The sequence below is a fragment of the Gigantopelta aegis genome, chromosome 7 (genome assembly GCF_016097555.1).
Source record: "Gigantopelta aegis isolate Gae_Host chromosome 7, Gae_host_genome, whole genome shotgun sequence".
NCBI lineage: Eukaryota > Metazoa > Mollusca > Gastropoda > Neomphalida > Peltospiridae > Gigantopelta > Gigantopelta aegis.
In genome coordinates, this window is record NC_054705.1 from 33,728,414 (window position 1) to 33,750,917 (window position 22,504).

General features: G+C 39.1%; 1 protein-coding gene across 4 annotated transcripts in view; it reads left to right on the forward strand.

Annotated features, from left to right (window-relative positions):
* LOC121377085 (KICSTOR complex protein C12orf66 homolog) overlaps positions 1–14,229 on the forward strand; it is a 29,112-nt gene extending 14,883 nt beyond the window's left edge. For all 4 annotated transcript variants that reach the window (XM_041504954.1, XM_041504953.1, XM_041504955.1 and 1 more), the window contains 5 exons: positions 2,606–2,695; positions 7,345–7,439; positions 8,391–8,556; positions 10,425–10,520; positions 12,403–14,229. In XM_041504954.1, coding sequence (XP_041360888.1) covers positions 2,606–2,695; positions 7,345–7,439; positions 8,391–8,556; positions 10,425–10,520; positions 12,403–12,579 — 624 coding nt within the window. In that variant the 3' untranslated portion in view covers positions 12,580–14,229. The remainder of the gene's footprint in view (positions 1–2,605; positions 2,696–7,344; positions 7,440–8,390; positions 8,557–10,424; positions 10,521–12,402) is intronic.
* The last annotated feature ends 8,275 nt before the right edge of the window (positions 14,230–22,504 follow it).

Genomic DNA, 22,504 nt, shown 5'->3' on the forward strand with positions numbered 1-22,504 from the left:
CCCAACGCCATATAACCGTAAATAAAATGTGTTGAGTGCATCATTAAATAAAACATTTCCTTCCTTCTGTCTCTGTCTCTCTCTCTCTCTCTCTGTCTCTATCTCTGTCTGTCTGTCTTGTCTCTGTGTCTCTCGAGTGAGTGCTCCACAAGGCTCAATGGGTAGGTGTAAACCACTTGCACCGACCAGTGATCCATAACTGGTTCAACAAAGGCCATGGTTTGTGCTATCCTGCCTGTGGGAAGTGCAAATAAAAGATCCCTTGCTGTTAATCGGAAAGATTAGCCCATGTAGTGGCAACAGCGGGTTTCCTCTCAAAATCTGTGTGGTCCTTAACCATATGTCTGACGCCATATAACCGTAAATAAAATGTGTTGAGTGCGTCATTAAATAAAACATTTCTTTTTTTTTTCTCTGTGTCTGTCCCTCTCTCTCTCCTCTCTCTCTCTCTCTCTCTCTCTCTCTCTCTCTCTCTCTCTCTCTCTCTCTCTCTCTCTCTCTCTCTCTCTGTCACACACACACACACACACACACACACAGTTGTCACACACAGTTGTAAGCAACTGTAAATTGTAATGAATTATGTATAATATAATTTTAAGAAACCCCAAAACCCCATACGATTATGAACTGTATATTATACTAATCTAAAAAAATATTCCTTGATACTTACCTCTCAGTTACCTTAGGTCAATGTGGACCAGCGTCGTGGCAGGCTATCGGCCTACAGGCTGGTAGGTACTGGGTTCGGATCCCAGTCGAGGCATGGGATTTTTAATCCAGATACCGACTCCAAACCCTGAGTGAGTGCTCTGCAAGGCTCAATGGGTAGGTGTAAACCACTTGCACTGACCAGTGATCCATAACATTTCTTTCTTTCTTTCTTTAGGTCAATGTGGTGTCTTTAAACAAAACAAAGTTTAGACACCTAGTAGTTGCTGACTATGAATTTACAACCATTCTTTTTCTAGAATAATTGTTCTTTTATTTTGTTTCACTTTTGTGTGTGATTAGTGTAAGGGGTTCTACTGAAGAAAAAAAAGGATTGGATACCAGTTACTAAAGTTCACTTCATTTTGTTTGCTATTTCGTTTTCTGATCCTTTCTGCGTTTGTCCCAGCATGTTGTGTTAAAACATGATTCCATTTATCACGGTCAACAAGTGATAGTTATTTAATAGTCGACATCATTGTCTCCCCTTTAAAAAGTCATTTATTTTTAGATACGTGCTGAATACATGTACCAGGAAAATGTAACCCGAAATATGTGTACAGATGTATCTGGTGTGTGTGTGTTTTATTGTGTTTCACTTGTTTTGTGATTGTTGTAAGGAGTTCTCCTCAAAAAAAAGAAGAAAGAAAAAGGGATGGGATACAAGTTATTGAATTTCAGTTTATTTTGTTTGCTATTTCTTTTTCTGATCCTTTCTGTGTTTGTCCCAGCATGTTGTGTTAAAACATGATTCCATTTATCACAGTCAACAAGTGATAGTTATTTAATAGTCAACATTATTGTCTCCCCTTTGAGAAGTGAATTATTTTTAGATATACATGTACCAGGAAAATGTAAACCCAAATATGTGTACAGATGTATTTGGTGTGTGTGTGTGTGTGTGTACAAAGTTCAAAATTGACTGTTTAACCAAGCATGTTTTGTGAAAACATCATTCAGTCATTCAGTCATTCATTCATTATTTTTAAAAATAATGTATTCTGCATATATCATGAAAATGTTACTCCAAAAGTGTGTGTGTGTGTGTGTGTGTGTGTGTGTGTGTGCGCGCGCACACGTGTGTGTGTGTGTGTGTGTGTGTGCACACGTGTGTGTGTGTGGTTTTAATGTAGGGGCAATAACTCTAACATGACACAAACAAATCACATGGTCCAGCATCATAAAATTGGACAGTTCTTTTGAAACTTAATCATTCGTTCATTCAGTATAAATGTTTTAAAATCCTTTTAGTTACACATTAGCCAATGTTTATTGTAGTTTGTTCTGGGTATCATTAAAAAATCTATCATTCCATTCCAGTATTTTTTTTCCAAAAAGACATTTTTGGATATGGCGCTATGGAATTGAATGCAACCACAGTCAATATGGGGGGGGGGGGGGGGGGGGGGGGGGGGGGGGGGGGGGGGTGTGGGGGGGCCTAACCCAGAAAGAAAATGGGTTAAGTTTAGGGTTAGGATTAACAAAATCATAGAGTAATTAATTTTGTCAAAAGGTTAACTTAAAAAATAAAACAATCTGCAAAAGGTTTTGGGTATGGTGCCATACCCATTTTACCCTCCATTCATCTGTTCATTCTTTCCTTCATTCTTCCATTCATTCATTCATCCATCCATCCATTCATTCATTAACTCATTCATTTTATTCGTCCATTCCTTCGTAAATTTTCATTCATTCTTCTATTCATTCATCCATCCATCCAAACATTAATTCATTCATTCATTTTATAATAATTTTTATCTTTGAATTCTTGTTAAAGTCATACCATTCCATTTAAAACTGCTAAATATTTATTATTTCCCTGAATAAATTTTTGAATTCATGTCAGTGTTTCCCTATTCATGAATTTTTTTGTTTTTGTTTTTTAATTATTCAGAGCAAGAAAGGATTTAGTCAGTCCAAATCGAGCACAGTGCCAGCATTGTATCTTTGGCTTCTCAAGTTCAAGGGACTTCTCGTGTCAAAGGTCAGAATTCTTAGCTTGAGTAATTTAAAGGTGCATGGGGCAGGACACAGCCCTCTCTCTCTCTCTCTCTCTCTCTCTCTCTCTCTCTCTCTCTCTCTCTCTCTCTCTCTCTCTCTCTCTCTCTCTTCGTCCCTCCCTCCCTCCCTCCCTCTCTCTGTCCCTCTCTCTCTCTCTCTCTAAACTCTCTCCCTCCCTCTCTCTCTCTCTCCTCCCTCTCTCTCCTCTCTCTCTCTCTCTCTCTCTCTCTCTCTCTCTCTCTCTCTCTCCAGGAAAGTGGATTAGTTGTAAGTGGTTAGTGAGGGAGAAAAGGGTGTAGTGGTCTTATATCTACCCATTGAGTCATGGGTGGGAGCCGGTACCGGACTGTGAACCCTGTACCTACCGTCCTTATGTTCAAAGGCCTAACCACGACACCATCGAGGCCAGTGATCCCACATATAGTCTTTGCAGAATAAAAAGAAAGGAAATGTTTTATTTAACGACGCACTCAACACATTTTCATGGGCTACTCTTTTCGATTAGCAGCGAGGGATTTTTTATATGCACCATCCCACAGACAGGGTAGTACATACCACAGCCTTTGATATACCACAGCCTTTGATATACCAGTCATGGTCCACTGGCTGGAACGAGAAATAGCCCACTGGGCTCACTGACAGGGATTGATCCCAGACCGACCACGCATTGAGCGAGCATTTTACCATTGGGCTACATCTCGCCACTTTTGCATAATTAAGTGAAGAACATCAAAATTGTAACGTGTCACCACTCAATTTAAACCCGTGCTTTCTTTGAGAATCCTAAACATATAATATAAAGTTCAGAGAAAATATTCATTGCAAAGCCATTAGAACAGCAGCCATATCTTTGTCAGTGTGGAGATTTAATTCAATATAAACTGTCTGTCATCCTTGTTGGATTTTTGAAAGAATATATAGAGGATTCGTCATAAATATATACTGATTAACTATACGAGGTTGCAGAGATAGCCCTAGAACTCCCCAAATTTGCCAATTGCTAATTTTCAAACAATAGGTGAATTTGATTTCAATTTGGAAAAATATTTTGATGTAATAGTTGACATTTTGCTAAAAAATAACTGGATTTAATTCTGCTATTTTTTAAGTTATAAAGAAAAATAATTTGATGTAATAGTTGATATTTTGCTAGAAAATAACTGGATTTCTGCTATATAAAGTTACAAAGAAAAAAAAAGGAATATTTATCTATACTACTCAAAAGAATTTAAGGGTCAAAAATTTATAACCAAATAAGTTTCAGAGTGTATTAGATTGATGATGTAAACTACACCAAAAATTTAATTTATTGTTCCATATTTACAAAAACCCACAAATAAACGTCACTGTATACAAGAAAGTCACATGACATGCTGTCAAAGTTGAAGGTTGTCAAACATGGATTTTACACATTAGAACATTCGTTTAATAGTGTGTGAATCCACCCCTGGCGCGAATACACTCGACACATCGTTGCCTCATGCTGTTGATCAACGTCTGAAGAACTCTTGGGGAATGGCCTGCCACTCTGCCATAAGAAGTTGACCCAGATCATGAAGGTTGGCCGGAGGGGCATGGTTATCCCGAACTCTCCTGCCTAATTCGTCCCAGCGTGCTCTATTGGGGCCAAGTCAGGCGAATATGCTGGCCAATTCCTGGCGATACCTTGTTGTCTGAGAAAGTCCGTTACCACCCTGGCGCGGTGGGGTCTGGCATTGTCATCCTGCAGAATGCCCCGCCGCCAATCTGCTGAAGGCCTGGGAGAACCAACGGCCGAATAATCTCATTCAGATAGCGGATTCCATTCAGATTGCCATCCACCACATAGAGGGGGGTCCTGTGGTGGATAGAGATGCCGCCCCACACCATGACGCTGCCAACCACCGAACCGGTGACATTGTCTAACGTTAACGTCAGCGAAGCGCTCCCCAGGACGTCTGTAGAACGAACAGTCGTTGAACTGGAGACTAAACCTGGACTCGATCAGTGAACATCACTCGATGAACACGTTGCCGCCCGCAGATGAAGCGTGCACCAGTGACGTCTGGCCGTTCTGTGACGTGGTAGGAGTGGTGGTCGAACAGCCTGGCGACGGCAGCGTAGATTATTGGCTTTCAGACGATTGCGTATGGTTTGATCAGACACTCAAGTTCCAGTCGCAGTCCGCAGATTGTCACGTAATCGGCGTGCAGTGGTTGTGCGTTGACGTAGAGCCATATTGGTGATGTAGCGGTCCTCTCTATTTGTAGTGCTTCGGGGTCTTTCCGAACGTGGACGATTTCGAACAGAATTCGTTGCTTGGTACCGTTGCCACAGTCGGCCAACGACACTCTGACTGACACCAAGTCTCAGAGCAACATTTCTTTGCGTATTGCCATCCTGAAGCCAAGCAATAGCCCTTCCTCGATCTTCTATAGTCAGCTGAAGTCGTACCATTGTCGAATTTGGAGTGTGCACCATACACGAACGCAAGCTCCAATTATACGGAAATTCAGCATTGGGAACATGGAATACACGTGCAAAGCGTGCAAATGAAGCGCTTTGTGAAAAAGCAAGTTATGGGCACTTAGCAGACCTTTCGCTTTCGCCCTAATTTACGTGCAAATGTAAGCATGTTTTCGCCATTAGAACTAGTCAACAGTGTCAATGACAGTGGATTTTAATTCATTTATGGGTTGCTTAGACCCACTTTCGTCAAAATGGAACAATACCATGCGTGACATTATGGTCTAGCTAATATAATTGAGATTCAGAAAATAATGTCAAAAATATCGTCTGACCCTTAAATTCTTTTGAGTAGTATATGTAAAAAGTCATCACAGACTGAGGTTACACCAGTTTTATTGGTAAAAAACTTTGCTGGATGGTGATTTTTTTTTTTTTAATTTTGAGGGGCATAGCCTCTTCATAATCGATATTGGCTGGTGGGGATAGTTTGTGGCAGGATACAGGCCACTTCATAATCAATATTGGCTTGGGCTTTTGTGGGGGTGATCATGATCTTGCTGAGGTGAATGGCAAATGCCACTCGCCCCACAGTATTAAACCGTTCTTACCTTCACAGGATAAAGCGATTTATCCAGCAATCACTGTATACATTGGCAAGATACAATGACTAGATAATTCTCTATATTTTCGGTTATTGACCAAAAATATAGGTCACGTGACATAAGCCCGACTCATCTCGACTATTTCAGAGTAGATTTTCAATAAACATACTCTTTAAATCATTCGTTGAAGTACAGTAAATACAATACATATAACTTTTAGTTTTGCAATAACAATACAAAATTTATTTATGAATTAGAATTTAGAAACACATTTTTAATATGACAGAATGTAGCTAGCATCTTACAAATAATGTCATGTATCTTGTATGACGTCATACAACAAAAAACTTGCTAGGTTGACAATACTCGATTTGTTTACACAAAAATGGAATAAATAATGATTTTCCAGATATTCCTGTAGGATTGCAAGATTAAAAAAATAACTGGTTACTGTCTTCAGATATCGGCTATATCCTGCATTCGCCATTCTAAGCTTCGCAGGATAAAGACAATAACCAGTTATTCCCTATATCTTAGGGCAATAACTAGTTATTAATCCCATACCAGTTCAGTCGGAGAGGACTGTAGGTTTGGTATCCGTGCTTCTGTCTGTCTGTTTGTCTATTCCACATAGTTTTCCATCCTGGTTCTTTTTTAACAATTCCTCAAGATATTGGACTGACATTTCATATATTAACCTTGTCATGTATAGTTACAAAACAAGTTTGACTTTCATCACGATTTACCTATTTTTCAAAGAGTTATGGCCATTGGATTTAAAAGATATAAAAATTAGTTTTTCTGACTATTTTTTCGCAATGCCTCAAAATATTAAGCTGATCATTTTGTAAATAGCTGTATCATGTTACAGACCAAGTTTGATTTTCATAACAATTTACCTACTCTTTCACAGAGTTATGGCCCTTGAACATAGGAAATATGAAAATTTGTTGGGCTCGGTAAGGGACAGGTATTGCTTTACCAGTTCTCTCAGAATGTTTGTGTTTAGTCCCCTACCAGTCCAACAGGAGAGGACTGTAGGGTGTATACTACCAAATCAAATCCCATAGACGACAATAGTAACATATGTGGCTAAAACTTCTACCTGCAGCATATCATTCGGCATAAATGCCACGGATATAAATACTACCACCCCTCACCCTTAAAATGAATCAGAAAAAATTAAGAGTCAAGCTGCTCATTTCTGAGATAACAGGTAGTATCTATGACTACCCTAGTTCCGCACAAAATTTTAGTACTGTTTTTTTTTTTACAGGTACCCCATACATGTTTCAAGCACAAGGCTACTTGACACAGTGGTAACAGATGAAATGAAATTGCATAAAAAAAAATTGTCCACATGAAACTTTTATTTTATTTTTTTACAACCAACACACTCACTTTTATCACCAATCACAGGACTTGTGGTGTTCACTTCTCTATCAAACGTTGGGTGCACCTCAAACTTTGACCCAGCTGGAAGTTATTTGGTTTAGTACTACCTATAGGTTTTATGTCCATCCTTCTGTCTGTCTGTCTGAATCCTAGTTTCTTATTTATTCATGTATCATTTCCTTTACAGTTCAGTCTGTATTTCTATGATGTGTTGTCCAAGCAGAGCTCCTCTGTTGAAATGAAGACCCTGACAGCCAAAGCAAGTGAAGATTTTGTTGCAAAGTAAGTAAAATCTATATTTTAAAATTCTCTGTCATGATCATAGATAAAAGGGAAAAAAAACGTTTTATGCTAGCAGTATAAAAGGGAAAAAAAAACGTTTTATGCTAGCTTTATAATAAAACTGTTAACTATAAGCTACATGGTTTAAATCTATTTTACCATTTTTAATTAATTTTAATACTTGCCATTGGGCTTGACCAAAGTAATTATCTGATGGCCTGAGTCTAAAAACCACTGGCCTTAGGCATCAGGCTAGCATATTTTTGAAACCCTGCATATACTTTGTATATCCGATAAAAAGTAATATCTTGCCCCCTCTTCCAACCCCCAATCTAAGAAGATTTAAGCTGTAGCTTCCTCTTTAGGTGACATACATGTATCTGATTATTACTAGTTATTAGTAAAATTGTATTTATTTAAAGTAGGGCTGGTGAAATTTTTAATCGTGGTTAGTAAATGTTTAAAGTCACTGATCCCATGGCTAGTGGATTTTATAAAAAAAAATCTAGAAGTCCTGAATAAATGACTAAATCAAGTGACCACCAAAGACGTCATTTTGGTAAGCGACGTCATCTTCCCCTTCTCGCTCCAGCCAATGCACCACGACTATGGGATGGTGCATATAAAAGATCCCTTGCTGCTAATTGAAAAGAGTAGCCCATGAAGTGGCGACAGCGGGTTTCCTCTCTCAAAATCTGTGTGGTCCTTAACCATATGTCCGACGCCATATAACCAAAAATAAAATGTGTTGAGTGTGTCGGTAAATAAACCATTTCCTTCCTTCCTTCATCTTCCCCAGTTTTAGTATGTTGATTTCCATGTCTCATTTAGCTTTTGTTTGTGATTGAAAACACTCTTGTTGTAAGATATATATTATGGTCTTTCATGGGAAATTCTTTAGTATTTGCTGTCTCCATCTTTATTTGATGGGTTTTTTTTTTTTTTCTCCAGAATGATAACATTTCAAAAAAAGTCTGATGCCACCAGTGTTTGTCTTGTGTTCGACACCACCGGTGTGAGGGACAAGTTCACAGGACCCGGATACCACCACCCCGATAAATTTGTGGAACCACCCAGGGGTGTCGACAGCTTCCCAGCTATCTTCTCGTACCCAGGAGTGAGTAATATCCTACCTACCTTACCTCCTTCCCCATTTTGTTAATAGAACAGCCCATGATAATGCTCGTACAGACACCTACCTTACCTCCTACCCCATTTTGTTAATAGAACAGCCCATGATAATGCTCGTACATGTACAGACAGTCTTTATATACCTGTCTTTGGCAAATTGTTTCTCGTTCCAGACACCTTCCAGCCACATGTGTCTTTATATACCTGTCTTTGGACCACTTCTGGTATATCAAAGGCTGTGGTATGTGCTATCCTGTCTGTGGGATGTGCTATCCTGTCTGTGGGATGGTACATATAAAATATCCCTTGCTACTAATGGAAAAGGGTAGCGGGTTTCCTCTCTAAGACTATATATCAGATTTACCAAATGTTTGACATCCAATAGCTGATGATTAATAAATCAGTGTGCTCTAGTGATGTCATTAAACAAAACAAACTTTTTGTAAGAGATGACATGTTGTAGATAAATATCATCTCCAACATACATGTATGTTGAAATCACTTTTGAGACTCGTGAGTGATTGTTCCATGGTGATGACAGTCACATCATCCAATAAAATAAGGATGACTGAAATTGATTGTTCTGTGATGTGTAAGTTAACCTGAAACTAATCACTGGAAGGATATGTTTTATTTAATGACGTACTCAACACATTTTATTTACAGTTATATGGCTAAGGACCATACAGATATTGAGAGAGGAAACCCGCTGTCGCCACTTCATAGGCTACTCTTTTCAATTAGCAGCAAGGGATCTTTTATATGCACCATCCCTGAGGCAGGATAGTACATACCACAGCCTTTGATACACCAGTTGTGAAGCACTGGCTGGAACAAGAAATAGCCCGATGGGGATCGATTCCAAACTGACTGCGCATCTAGAGAGCGCTTTACAACTGGGCTACATCTCGCCCCTTGATCACTGTGTGACCTGTATGTCAACTACTACATGAAAAAAAAAAAAAAAATTGTTTTGTTTAACAACACCACTAGAGCACATTGATTTATTAATCATCAGCTATTGGATGTCAAACATGGTCATTTTGACACATTTATTTTTCCATTAGTAGCAATTTATCTTTTATTTGCACCATCCCATAGACAGGATAGCACATACCACAGCCTTTATTATGCCAGTCATAGTGCACTGGCTGGAATGAGAAATAGCCCAATGGGTCCACCAACGGGGATCGATCCTGAACCTGACCACACATCAAGCGAGCGCTGTACCACTGGGTACATCCCATTCCTTACACTGCAGCACATGATTACAATGTACAGCGGGAGATTTGAACTGAGGGTAGCACTGTACCAAATTGCATCTCACTGGGTCGTTAGATATATTTTTTAAACAATTCTTTGTAAGATAAACGTGTCAAATGGCCATTTTATATCTTACCTACATTATGCCTCCCTCCCCCCTCCCAGTTTAAGTGTTGGTTTTTTTCCGAATAGAACAGACCATCGATACATTGACGCATTACCAAACATTTTCTTAGAGCCCGGAGAGTAATATTCCACCTACCTATCTCTTTCCCTATTTTAAGTTTTATTAATAGAACAGCCAGATCAATGTAGACAGTAATTAATTCAATACCTCTATAATTAATTTAAAATAAAATTATTCAACAACAACAACAAAAATAAATTAAATATAAATAATGTTGTTTTTGTTTTTAAAAAACCCAAACAATACTTATTAACATTTGTATTAAAGTTGGGGATTGACCAAAAGGGGATGTCTATATTAAGGTCTCTACCTCCATTTGACAATTACAAATTTTACATAGCAATTTTAAATTAAATTACAGGTGTGTGATAACAATACCAAACTATTTTGTTAATTTTTTTTAGGACCGACCGACCAACCACTGGCCGAATGTTCTGATGAGGATCAATGAGAAGGACGTGGCGGAGACGGGAGACAAAATCAGCTGTTTTTACGACATGGTGAGTTATGTTAGGCTCAGACTACCAACTGTCAGCAGAAAGTTTGCCAACTTTCTATTATGACTTGGCTTTATATGGCTTACAAAAATGGCTTTAAATATTAGCAGTAAAAATGTTCACCAATGTGTTTCAAAACTTGGGTCTGTCCCTTTAAATTCTGGATGTAATGTTTTATAGTTGTGTAATGCAAGGCTCAGACTACCAACTGCCAGCACAAAGTTTGCCAACTTTCTTTTATCGTGACTTCTACGATTGTCCAGTTGCTAATCTTAGCAATTCTCGGTGTATAATGCCGGGCTCAGACTACCAACTGCCAGCACAAAGTTGGCCAACTTTCTACTGTTACGACTTCTATGACTGTCCATTTGCGAGTCTGAGTGCTCTTACAACTCGATTCTCGGTGTATAACTTTCTGCTGGCATTTGACAGTCTGAGCCTAGCATTGCCATAGAATGTTACACATTTATTAGTCTCATACCGGTCCAACCTGTAGGTTTCATCTCCATCCTTCTGTCTGTCTGTCTGTCTGTCCCACATATAGTTTTCCAGATGTTCTTTCACAATACCTTGGAATATTGAGCTCAAATTATGTATATAGCTTTATTAGGTACTGTTGCGGATCAAGTTTGACTTTTATGACAGTTTACCTCTTTTTCACAGAGTTATGGCCCTTGAACTTAGGAGATATGGAAATTTATTTGGGGGGCAATACCTGAAGATATTGAGATGAATTTTTAATTATATTGTTTATCATGGACTGTTGTGGATCAAGTTTGACTTTCATGGCAGTTTGCCGGCCTCAGTGGCGTCGTGGTTAGGCCATCGGTCTACAGGCTGGTAGGTACTGGGTTCGGATCCCAGTCGAGGCATGGGATTTTTAATCCAGATACCGACTCCAAACCTTGAGTGAGTGCTCCGCAAGGCTCAGTGGGTAGGTGTAATCCACTTGCACCGACCATTGATCCATAACTGGTTCAGCAAAGGCCATGGTTTGTGCTATCCTGCCTGTGGGAAGCGCAAATAAAAGATCCCTTGCTGCCTGTCGTAAAAGAGTAGCCTATGTGGCAAAAGCGGGTTTCCTCTAAAAAACAGTGTCAGAATGACCATGTTTGACGTCCAATAGCCGATGATAAGATGAAAAATCAATGTGCTCTAGTGGCATCGTTAAATAAAACAAACCTCTTCTTTTTTATGGCAGTTTACTCCTTTTTCACAGAGTTACGGCCCTTGAACTTGGGAGATATGAAAATGTGTTGGGCCTGGTAAGGGACATGTATTGCTTTAGCAGTACTCTCAGAATGATTGTTTAATTATTGATCGCCTGTAGCGGATCGCAGTATCAGTTTTTCTCAGTGGACTCATTTCTTTCTCTTTTTTTTTTACCTTTTTCTCTCATTGGGGGAAGGACATAGCTCAGTGGTAAAGCGTTCGCTTGATGCACGGTTGGTCTAGGATCGATCCCCGTCGGTGGACCCATTGGGCTATTTCTCGTTCCAGCTAGTGCTCAACAAATGGTGTAACAAAGTCTGTGGTATGTACTACCCTGTCTGTCGGATGGTGCATATAAAAGATCCCTTGCTGCTAATCGAAAAGAGTAGCTCATGAAGTGGAGACAGCAGGTTTCCTCCCTCAATATCTGTGTGGTCCTTAACCATATGTCTGATGCCATATAACTACAAATAAAATGTGTGCATTGTTAAATAAAACATTTCCTTCCTTCCTTCTTTTCTCTCATTGTTATATATTTCTTTAATATTATTTATCCAAGGTGTGTTGGTTTGTAGGATCGATCACCCTCAGTGTCTTTTTTTTCTTTTCTTATAAATATGTTGAATTATAACTTTTCTTCTTCTTTTTTTTTTCTTTTTTTTTAACTTCACAGAAAGCTCATAGTACGTATTTCATCTCGAGAGTGGATGCACGGGTGTCGCTGGTCGTGATATTCGAGACGAAGAAGTCGGAGAAGGATTCCTATGTGAACAATTTCATGTCGGACTTCGGTTCCCACTTGAGATGCACCAAAATACTCAGCAGTCTGAAGCCGGGGTCAAAAACATGATGATTACTTGATGATAGAAGTGTTGAAATCCTGGATTAAAACATGATGATTACTTGATGATAGAAGTGTTGAAACCTGGGTCAAAATATGATAATTACTTGATGATAGAAGTGTTGAAACATGGGTCGAAAACATGATATTACTGGATTAATGAAGTGTTGTAACCTGGGTCGAAAAACATGATGATTACATGATAATAGAAGTGTTGAAACCTGGGTCAAAACATGATGATTACTTGATGATAGAAGTGTTGAAACCTGGGTCGAAAACATCATGATTACTTGATGATAGAAGTGTTGAAACCTGGATCAAAACATGATGATTACTTGATGATAGAAGTGTTGAAACATGGGTCGAAAACATGATATTACTGGATTAATGAAGTGTTGTAACCTGGGTCGAAAAACATGATGATTACATGATAATAGAAGTGTTGAAACCTGGGTCAAAACATGATGATTACTTGATGATAGAAGTGTTGAAACCTGGGTCGAAAACATGATGATTACATGATAATAGAAGTGTTGAAACCTGGGTCAAAACATGATGATTACTTGATGATAGAAGTGTTGAAACCTGGGTCGAAAACATCATGATTACTTGATGATAGAAGTGTTGAAACCTGGATCAAAACATGATGATTACTTGATGATAGAAATGTTGAAACCTGGGTCAAAACATCATGATTACTTGATGATAGAAGTGTTGAAACCTGGATCAAAACATGATGATTACTTGATGATAGAAGTGTTGAAACCTGGATCGAAAACATGATAGAAGTGTTGAAACATGGGTAGAAAATGTGATATTACTGGATTGATGAAGTATTGTAACCTGGGTCGAAAAACATGATGATTACATGATAATAGAAGTGTTGAAACCTGTGTTGAAAACATGATATTACACGATTATAAAAGTCTTGAAAGCTAGCCCAAAAACATAATTCCTCAGCTATCTGGGCTGTGTGTCCAGGACAGTGGGTTAGTTATTAGTTGGTTAGTTGTTAGTTGTTAGTGAGAGAGAAGAGGGTATAGTGGCCTTACACCTACCCACTGAATCGTTAAAACTCGCTCTGGGTGGGAGCCGGTACCAGGCTACGAACCCTGTATCTACCAGCCTGTAGTCCAATGACTTAAACACTGCACCACTGAGGCTGGTCTGGATTAACATGGTGTTTGGAATCGGTTTGAATTTCATCATCGATGTGCACCAACCAATCAACTTCTAATCAAACAGTCGGTTTGAATTGTATGTACTTAATAAAGCATTCAATTATAAGGACCATGTACATGTATGGTGTTCACTGGGCTAGATCCTAATTTTACATTTAAAGTGACTGTTATGTTTGATGTTTCCGATTTAACTACCAACAAACCAGATTTAACTTGGTAACCAATTTTACTTTTCTAGTCCCTTTGTTACATGCCACTTCCGGTGCTCTTTTTCCGGAAGGTCATTCCAAATGATAAACAATTAGTGTGCGACCAAATGATAAATAAACTATTAATGTCTCACTAAAACACGACATCCCTCCTTTCTCAAATTACTAGTAGTTCTTTTCCTGTTTTAAAACATCTCGAAATGTTCTCATTGTATTATTATCATCAAGCAATTATGTTAACTGTTTTGCATTAAAATATTTAAACCGAATTAATCACTGTTCAGTGTTCACAGATAAAATTACACAACTTAAATATTTTGTTTCAACCCGAAACATTAACTTGTAATTATTATCCAAATTGAATACATTTCCAATCAGCTGAAAAGATTTATCGTCATTTAAATCAAGTAATGAAGTCTTCAAATCTTTTTGGCATTTTCCTCACACATGCTGGTCTTTCATGTTGTAAGTCTGGTTGTTTTAACTCTGTGTGAGACGGAATCACCGTTCTTGGAATTTCTGGTATATTTGGATTCTGTTCAGTCCTGGTTTCACTGTTTTTGCATCCGGCATCAATTTCCAGTTCAGTGGTTTGTGCTACTGAATCTGATCTATCCTGGGAATTATTTTGATCAGAGAAGAATTTCCTTATGTGACTAGAGTTTTTAGAGTACCGAGAACCATCTGGCCCTTCAACCACAAGACTGTTTCCAGTTTTCTTTACTACCGTACATGGTGTAGAATTGAACACTGTTGTTAGTTTGTTCAGTTTGTCCTGTTTCATCAACACAGTGTCTCCAATATCGATTTCGGAGTAACATGCTCTGTTGCTTGAATCTGAATACAGTTTCGCTTTCCCCTTTTGTTCAGCATCGCGGTCACGAACTTCTTGGTCATCGTGACAATTGGAATTGAACTCTGGAAGTTTTCCTCTCAGTTTACGATTGAACAACAGTTCAGCAGACTTTTTCCGGTGCTGGGGTGGGCGAGTGTTCGATATGATCGAAGATAGTGTCTTAGCTCCACCTTCCAGTTTCTCCCTTCAGCATGAGCAATTTGGATACGTTTCAACAATGAAGAGTTCTGTCTCTCCACTTCACCATTTGCTCGTGCATATTTCGCAGTGACTTTGTTATGAGTTATACCATTGTTTTTACAGTAGTCTGCAAATTCATCAGACTTGAATTGCGGACCATTGTCAGATTTGATAGTCGATGGAAATCCATGTCGACTGAAGATCTCATCAATGCGGTCTATCACCTTTTCTGTTGTAGTAGATTGCATTATCTCAACTTCATAATAACGACTGTAGTAGTCAACTACAACAAGTAGTGAATGTCCAGATGGAAATGGGCCCATCAGGTCGATTGCCAAGTCTTGCCAGGGTCCATCGCGTAGTGGTGTCGGCCTCAGAGGTTCAACTGGATCTGGTCGTGCTACTAACTGACAACCGTGACATGTTCTACAGTATCGTTCAGCAGCTTTATCCATACCAGGCCACCATACTTTTGTTCGTAGACTCTGTTTGGTACCTACAACACCAAGATGTTCCTCATGTGCTAGAGATAATGACAGGGGTCACAGTTTAGAAGGCAATACAATTCGTGTACCACGAAGAACAAGTTGACCAATTATGCACAGTTCACCTAATATGTGTATGTATGATTTGCACTTATCGAAATGTCCGGTTCGGATTGCATGTCGGAGTGTTTTGATTTCTTCATCAACTGCAGAAGCCTCTTCAACTTTTCTCGTCGTATTCTTCTGCTTCTTGCGCGTGCTTAGATGAAACACGAGAATTAGAACTGAGTAATCGTGATAATGGGTCGGCAATGTTTTGCTTTTCAGGCACATGCACTACATTGAAGTCGTAGGGTTGTAGACGTAATACCCATCTTTCGATACGTGCACATGGTTTGGAACGTGGACCATATATTGTCTCCAATGGTTTGTGATCGGTCACCAAATCAAATTTCATTCCGTACACATATGCGTGAAACTTTTCACAAGCCCATATTAAAGCCATGGCTTCTTTTTCAGTTTGTGAATATCTTTTCTCACATTCCGTTAGAGAACGGCTTGCATATGAAACAGCTATCCATCCATCAGATTGCTTTTGAACCAACACTGCTCCAAGCCCAACTGGACTTGCGTCGGCTATCACTTTCGTTGGAGCGTTTTTGTCAAAGTATGCCAGGGTATCTGCATTTGCCAAGCTGTTTTTGATCTCTTTGAATGCAGATTTCTCTTTGGGTCCAAACTGAAATGGAACATTCTTTTTCGTCAATCTTCGTAGTGGTTCTGACAATGTAGCGAACTGCAGAATGAATCTACTACTATAGTTTGCCAGTCCAAGGAAACTGCGTACTTCTGCTGCATCTTCAGGTTCTCTGGCTTTCAAAAGAGCTTTAACCCTTTCACTGGTTAGACCTATGCCTTTATCAGAAAGGAGTATTCCCATGAACACCAGTTTATCCATTCCAAACTGACACTTGTCACTATTCAAAGTTAAGCCACAGTCACGTAGTCGCTTTAAAACATTTCTCAGCCGTTCGTTGTGACTTTCCCAGTCAGGAGCATGTATGACAATGTCATCAGATATATTTTTAACACCTGAAATGCCAGCTAAAGCTGTGCGGATCTCGTATTGGTATTGTTCACTTGCAGCATTGACACCAAAACGTAGTCGTTTGTATCAAAACAGTTTCATCCACAGTCGGGGTCGGATGTCTTCCGCGAATTACTGCTTCGTTTGCCCGTCTCATGTCTATGCACAATCTTATTTGCCCGTCTCATGTCTATGCACAATCTTATTTGCCCGTCTCATGTCTATGCACAATCTTATTTCCCCATTTGCTTTTGGAACAATGACAACTGGGTTGAACCAAGGAGTCGGTCCATCTACTGGTTCGATTATGTCAAGTCTCACTAATTCCTCTATTTTCTCCTCCACCTTTCCTCTCAGATTGAATGGAGTGCGCCTCAGTGGCTGGGCTACAGGAGTTCCCTCTGGGTCGATATGTAAAGAAACTTGTTTGGTATTCAGCTTACTGAAAACTTCGGGAAATTGTTGTTTCACCGAGCTGGCAATGTCAGAAATCATAGCAATATTGACACCAATTTTGAGAACGTTCAGCCTGATGGCCGTCTCTCTTCCCATCAACGATATACCCTTTCTTCGATCACAGTGAACTCGCCATGCTCATGCTGTCAACACATTTTACCTCACATGTGAATGTACCTTTTATTTTCAGTGATTTTTTGGAGGCATATGCAAATAAACTTCTATTCCCATCATTTAGATGTGATTTACATTTTATGTGGTTATTTTTTAAAACTTTCCAAGTGTTTTCATCTATGATGTTATTAGTTGCACCTGAATCTATGAGAAAGTCTGTTTCTACTCCACCTATGTTAACGTTTATCATTCCCATCTTTGTTTTGTCTGTTATGCTGAAAGTATAATCACTCTCCTCGAGATGATTAACTTCCCCCTTTGAAGTTTTGGTTTTGCATACATTTGCAAAATGGTTTCTACCACCACATTTATTGAAAGTTGTTCCACGTGCTGGGCACTTGGGATCTCTACCGAAGTGTCCAGTTTTTCCACATCTATAACAACAGTTATCACTTTTGTTCACAGCTGGTCTCCTACCCCTGCTAGTCTGACATTTATCCGGGAGTGAACGGTACGGTTTTATTTATAGGTAGACGTTACACGGTGTACACTGTCAGGAGGTTCAGGACCCATCAAGTCCAGAGATGCCATTTGTTTCTCTACTTCTTCACACTGGTGAGCTATTTTTATTTACGAGCCAATGTGAGATCCGGTCCGGCTTCTAGTAACTTTCGGCGAATATATTCCGAATTACAGTTTGCAAGAACTGAATCGCGAATCTGATTGTCCGTGTCTATACCATATTCACGGTCTTTTGCTACAGTACGTAATCGTGTCACAAACTGCTGAATGGTTTCACCTGGGTTTTTGGAGCATTTTATCGAATGCATGTCTTGAGAATGGCGAGTTTACTTGAGGTACGAAATATTTGTTCAGTGCATTCACAGCCTTCGTGCAATCTTTAACTGTACCTGTATCGGGTAAAGTCACGAAAATGTCTTGCACGTCGGGACCTGCATAATGTAATAACTGTGCGCGTCGTCGTCGTTTATTTTCATCAGACGATTCTCTAATAATCAAACCTTTGCTATCGGCAAACAGTTCAAATGCGGTTAGCCATCGTTTCCAACGGGTACCTGTTGTTGCGGGGTTTGAAAAGCAATCGAATTTACCGATGCAAGTTTTGTCACCATCGGTCATTTTGGGAATAGATTGAACTTACAGGACCTGGATTGTCCTCGTCACCAGTGTTATGTTTGATGTTTCCGATTTAACTCGGTAACCAATTTTACTTTTCTAGTCCTTTTGTTACATGCCACTTCCGGTGCTTTTTTTCCGGAAGGTCATTCCAAATGGTAAACAATTAGTGTGCGACCAAACGATAAATAAACTATTAATGTCTCACTAAAACACGACAGTGACGGACCCTAGTTTATAAATACTACAACCTATTTTTCACCATTAAGCAGTTTTTGATAATTTAAATTTAAAGTACTTACATTTTATGATTTAAAATATTCATTTTCGTACACCTGAAATGGTTCTGGTCACAGGTACCCCCAAACAGAAACCCCTAATACAAATACTATAGTTATATCCATACTCTTTATTATACAACGTTACTATAACATATCTGACGTTGTTGTTTGGGGATACCTGTGATTCTGTTCATCCAGGTTTTTGTAATGTCCCAAAATACATTTTTCATAATTCTAAAAACGCATGTTCGTGTGAGAAGTAATTGTTATCTTGATGAGCTCTGGTCTATTTTTGTACAGTATTTCCCCATTTAAACACCACAGACATTAGCTTCTATCAGTATTAACCATATCCAAATGTGTTGCAGGTTTATACATTAACTAAACTTACTGCACATTTTCACAGGCAGAAACTGGGGTTTGTGCCTTTAATAACCATTTAATATCTTTTTTATGTGCGTACACATGAAAACGTAGTCGCCGTGTATATTGTATGTATATAGAAGAGGGCCTCGAAAGTTGTCAAACTTGTGCCCGATTCTTTTGTTCTTTGTACAATAAAATATGTTTGCAATCAAAAAAGAAATGTTTTATTTAACGACGCAATCAACACATTTTATTTACAGTTATATGGCGTCAGACGTATGGTTAAGGACCATACAGATATTGAGAGAGAAAACCCGCTGTCGCCACTTAATGGGCTACTCTTTTTCGATAAGCAGCAAGGGATCTTTTATATGCACCATCCCACAGATAGGGTAGTACATACCACGGCCTTTGATATACCAGTCGTGGTGCACTGACTGGAACGAGAAATAGTCCAATGGGGCCACCGACGGGGATCGATCTCACACCGACCACGCATCGAGCAAGCACTGTAACACTGGGTTACATCCCACCCCCGTTTGCAATCAAATCACGGTTTCAGCATCACAGACTCTTTGTTTCACTTTATTTTAACTTTATACAAATGTGCTACATGTATGTAGATGAACCTTTCATTTCATTTCAACATATTTTCGTGCTTATATCCAATTAAGGTTCAAGCACGCTGTCCTGGGCACACCCTCGCCTATCTGCGCTGTCTGTCCAGGATAGAGTTGGCTGTTAGGAGAGAGAGAGAGAGAGAGAGGGGGGGGGGGGGGGGGAGCGAGAAAGAGAGAGGGGGGGGGGGGAGAGAGGAGAGAGAGCGAGAGAGAGAGAGAGGAGGAAGGATGTAGTGGTCTTACACCTACCTACCCATTGAGTAGTGGTCTTACACCTACCTACCCATTGAGTCGCTAAAACTCACTCTGGGTGGGAGCCGGTACCGGGCGGCGAACCCAGTACCTACCAGCCTTATGTCTGAAGGCTTTAACCACCACACCACCGAGGCCGGTGTAGATGAACCAAACGTATTGTCTATTTCAATCGGCTAAAAGTAGAGTCGGTACCTTTAGGTAGTACTAAACCAAATAACTTCCGGCTGGGTCAAAGTTCGAGGTGCACCCACTTTAGATAGAGAAGTTGACACCACAAGTTCTGTGATTGGTGATAAATGTGAGAGTGTTGGTTGTTAAAAAAAAGAGAAGTTTCATCTAGGCCAAAAATGTATGCAATTTAATTTCATTTAGTACCACTGTGTCAAGTAGCCTTGTGCTTGAAACGTATGGAGTACCTGTAAAAAAAAAAAAAAAGGACTACTCAATTTTTTTGCGGAACTAGGGTAGCCATAGACGCTACCATTTATCTCTGAAACGCCTTCATATTTTATTTTGCCACCTTGGTGTATTAAACCACCAAAAATTGTATTCGATCTTGTGCATCTAAAGAAAGATCGCACAGATGCAATTATTTATAAACAACATTTCATGGAAATCCAAGAGAGGTACTGCGATTACATTCCTGTTTACACAGACGGATCACGGGATGGGAATTCTGTGGCTTCTGCTAGTTTCCCATCAGACGCAATAATTTCCATAGTTGGAATGTTGATACGAAAGTATCTTTTTATCAGTTGCCAATACAGATGTTATATTTTTAAGGGTACCCAGCCATGTTGGCATTAAGGGTAACGAAAAGGCAGATGTTGCTGCCAAATCTGCTTTGAACTAGCCCCGTGTCGATGTTGGTGTCGCCTACAGACAGACCGACAGTTTATTCAGTAAAAGGCCTCTAACCAAAATACAATCAATTTACACTATTTAAGAGCACGCGTTACATGATATTAGTTACATAACGGTCTGCAATTTAATTTTATATTATAGTAATAGCAAGGCAGTACATTTATAAATATTCAGTGTAAAATAAAGTTCACCATTCATTCTCAATCTAAATACTTAGTATACGAATTTTGATACATTTAGTTTAAAAAAATTCGTTTTGAGATGACATTAGATTATTGAAGATAATTGTTAATGGCAGACCAGAATTTACTTTCACAACGGGTAAAATGTATATATTTCTCAAATAATTATATTTTTTTGCATACAAACAATACATGGAGCTGATCTTCAATAAAAAAAAACCTGGTTATTATCTTGACAAAAAAGTGCATAATCTTCTCTCGTATACAATATTATTAAATTTACCAGTATCTACACATAAACCAAAGCTATTGCATCTAAATTTTGATAATGCAATTTGGAATCTCAATGGGATATTCATGCGTAAATAACATTCAACATTTAATAGAGATTTATACTGGTTATAATAATAGCAAGAATCTGAACTGCTCTGAGGATGCCCATTCTTGTTGTTGAATATCATAGTCTTTGCTTAAATATATTAATAAAACTACTGATGTCTCCCACATCCTGGCTTATACATACAAATCCAAAACCAAGTTTGAAAAGAATTTGTTTAATGCCTGTCGCCCAAGTAGTATGACCTGCATCATCAAGAGATTTAAGCATGACATGAGGAAACTGTATTAATTTACACCAGTATTTAATAGCACGAGTCATGTAAATAAGTTAAATAGTAGCTCTTCCACACTCACCTAATACCATATCATTTTTTACTGACTTCCCCACCTTTAAAAGGTGTTTACAAAATTTAATCTGAATGGCTTCTATTACCTTGCTTCTAGTAATACCCCAGAGTTATCATATTATCTAATATGTTAAAGCTATCAGCTACACTTATATCTCCGACCCTTTTTTGGTATCTAAATAGTGCCAACATGGGCTTATTTGCCTGACCTACAATGATTTTAAATTTCATATCAACAAATATATCTTTTCGACTTGGCAAGATGACGGTGCGGTTGCGAACAAGCTTCATTCTGTCAAGCCAGTCCTGGGAGAGTGGCAGTCATCCTACAGGCGGTGCAGGAAGGATGAAATAGTCTTGTGCCGTGCCCGCATCGGCCATACGTATTCGACGCATTCATTTATTTTAAGGGGCGAGACGTAGCCCAGTGGTACAGCGCTCGGTCGGTGTGGGATCGATCCCCGTCGGTGGGCTCATTGGGCTATTTGTCGTTCCAGCCAGTGCACCACGACTGGTATATCAAAAGCCGTGGTATGTACCACACTGTCTGTGGGATGGTGCATATAAAAGATCCCTTGCTGCTAATTGAAAAGAGTAGCCCATGAATAGGCGACAGTGGGTTTCCCCTTTCAATATCTGTGTGGTCCGTAACCATATGTCTGACGCCATATAACCGTAAATAAAAATGTGTTGAGTGCGTCGTTAAATAAAACATTTTTTTCTCCCCAGAGTGTACACTGACTGCGCCACATTTTGGTGGAGTATGATCATCTCAAGCCGACGAGAAATGATATATTTATTAATTGTAAAGTTTTTAAAACACTTTGACTTTTATACAAAGTTTTAAAATATACTTACCTTGATTTTATGTATTGTATAATACTCCCCCCCCCCCCAGCTCCTTACACTGGTTTTACACACACACACACACACACACACACACACACACACACACACACACACACACACACATAT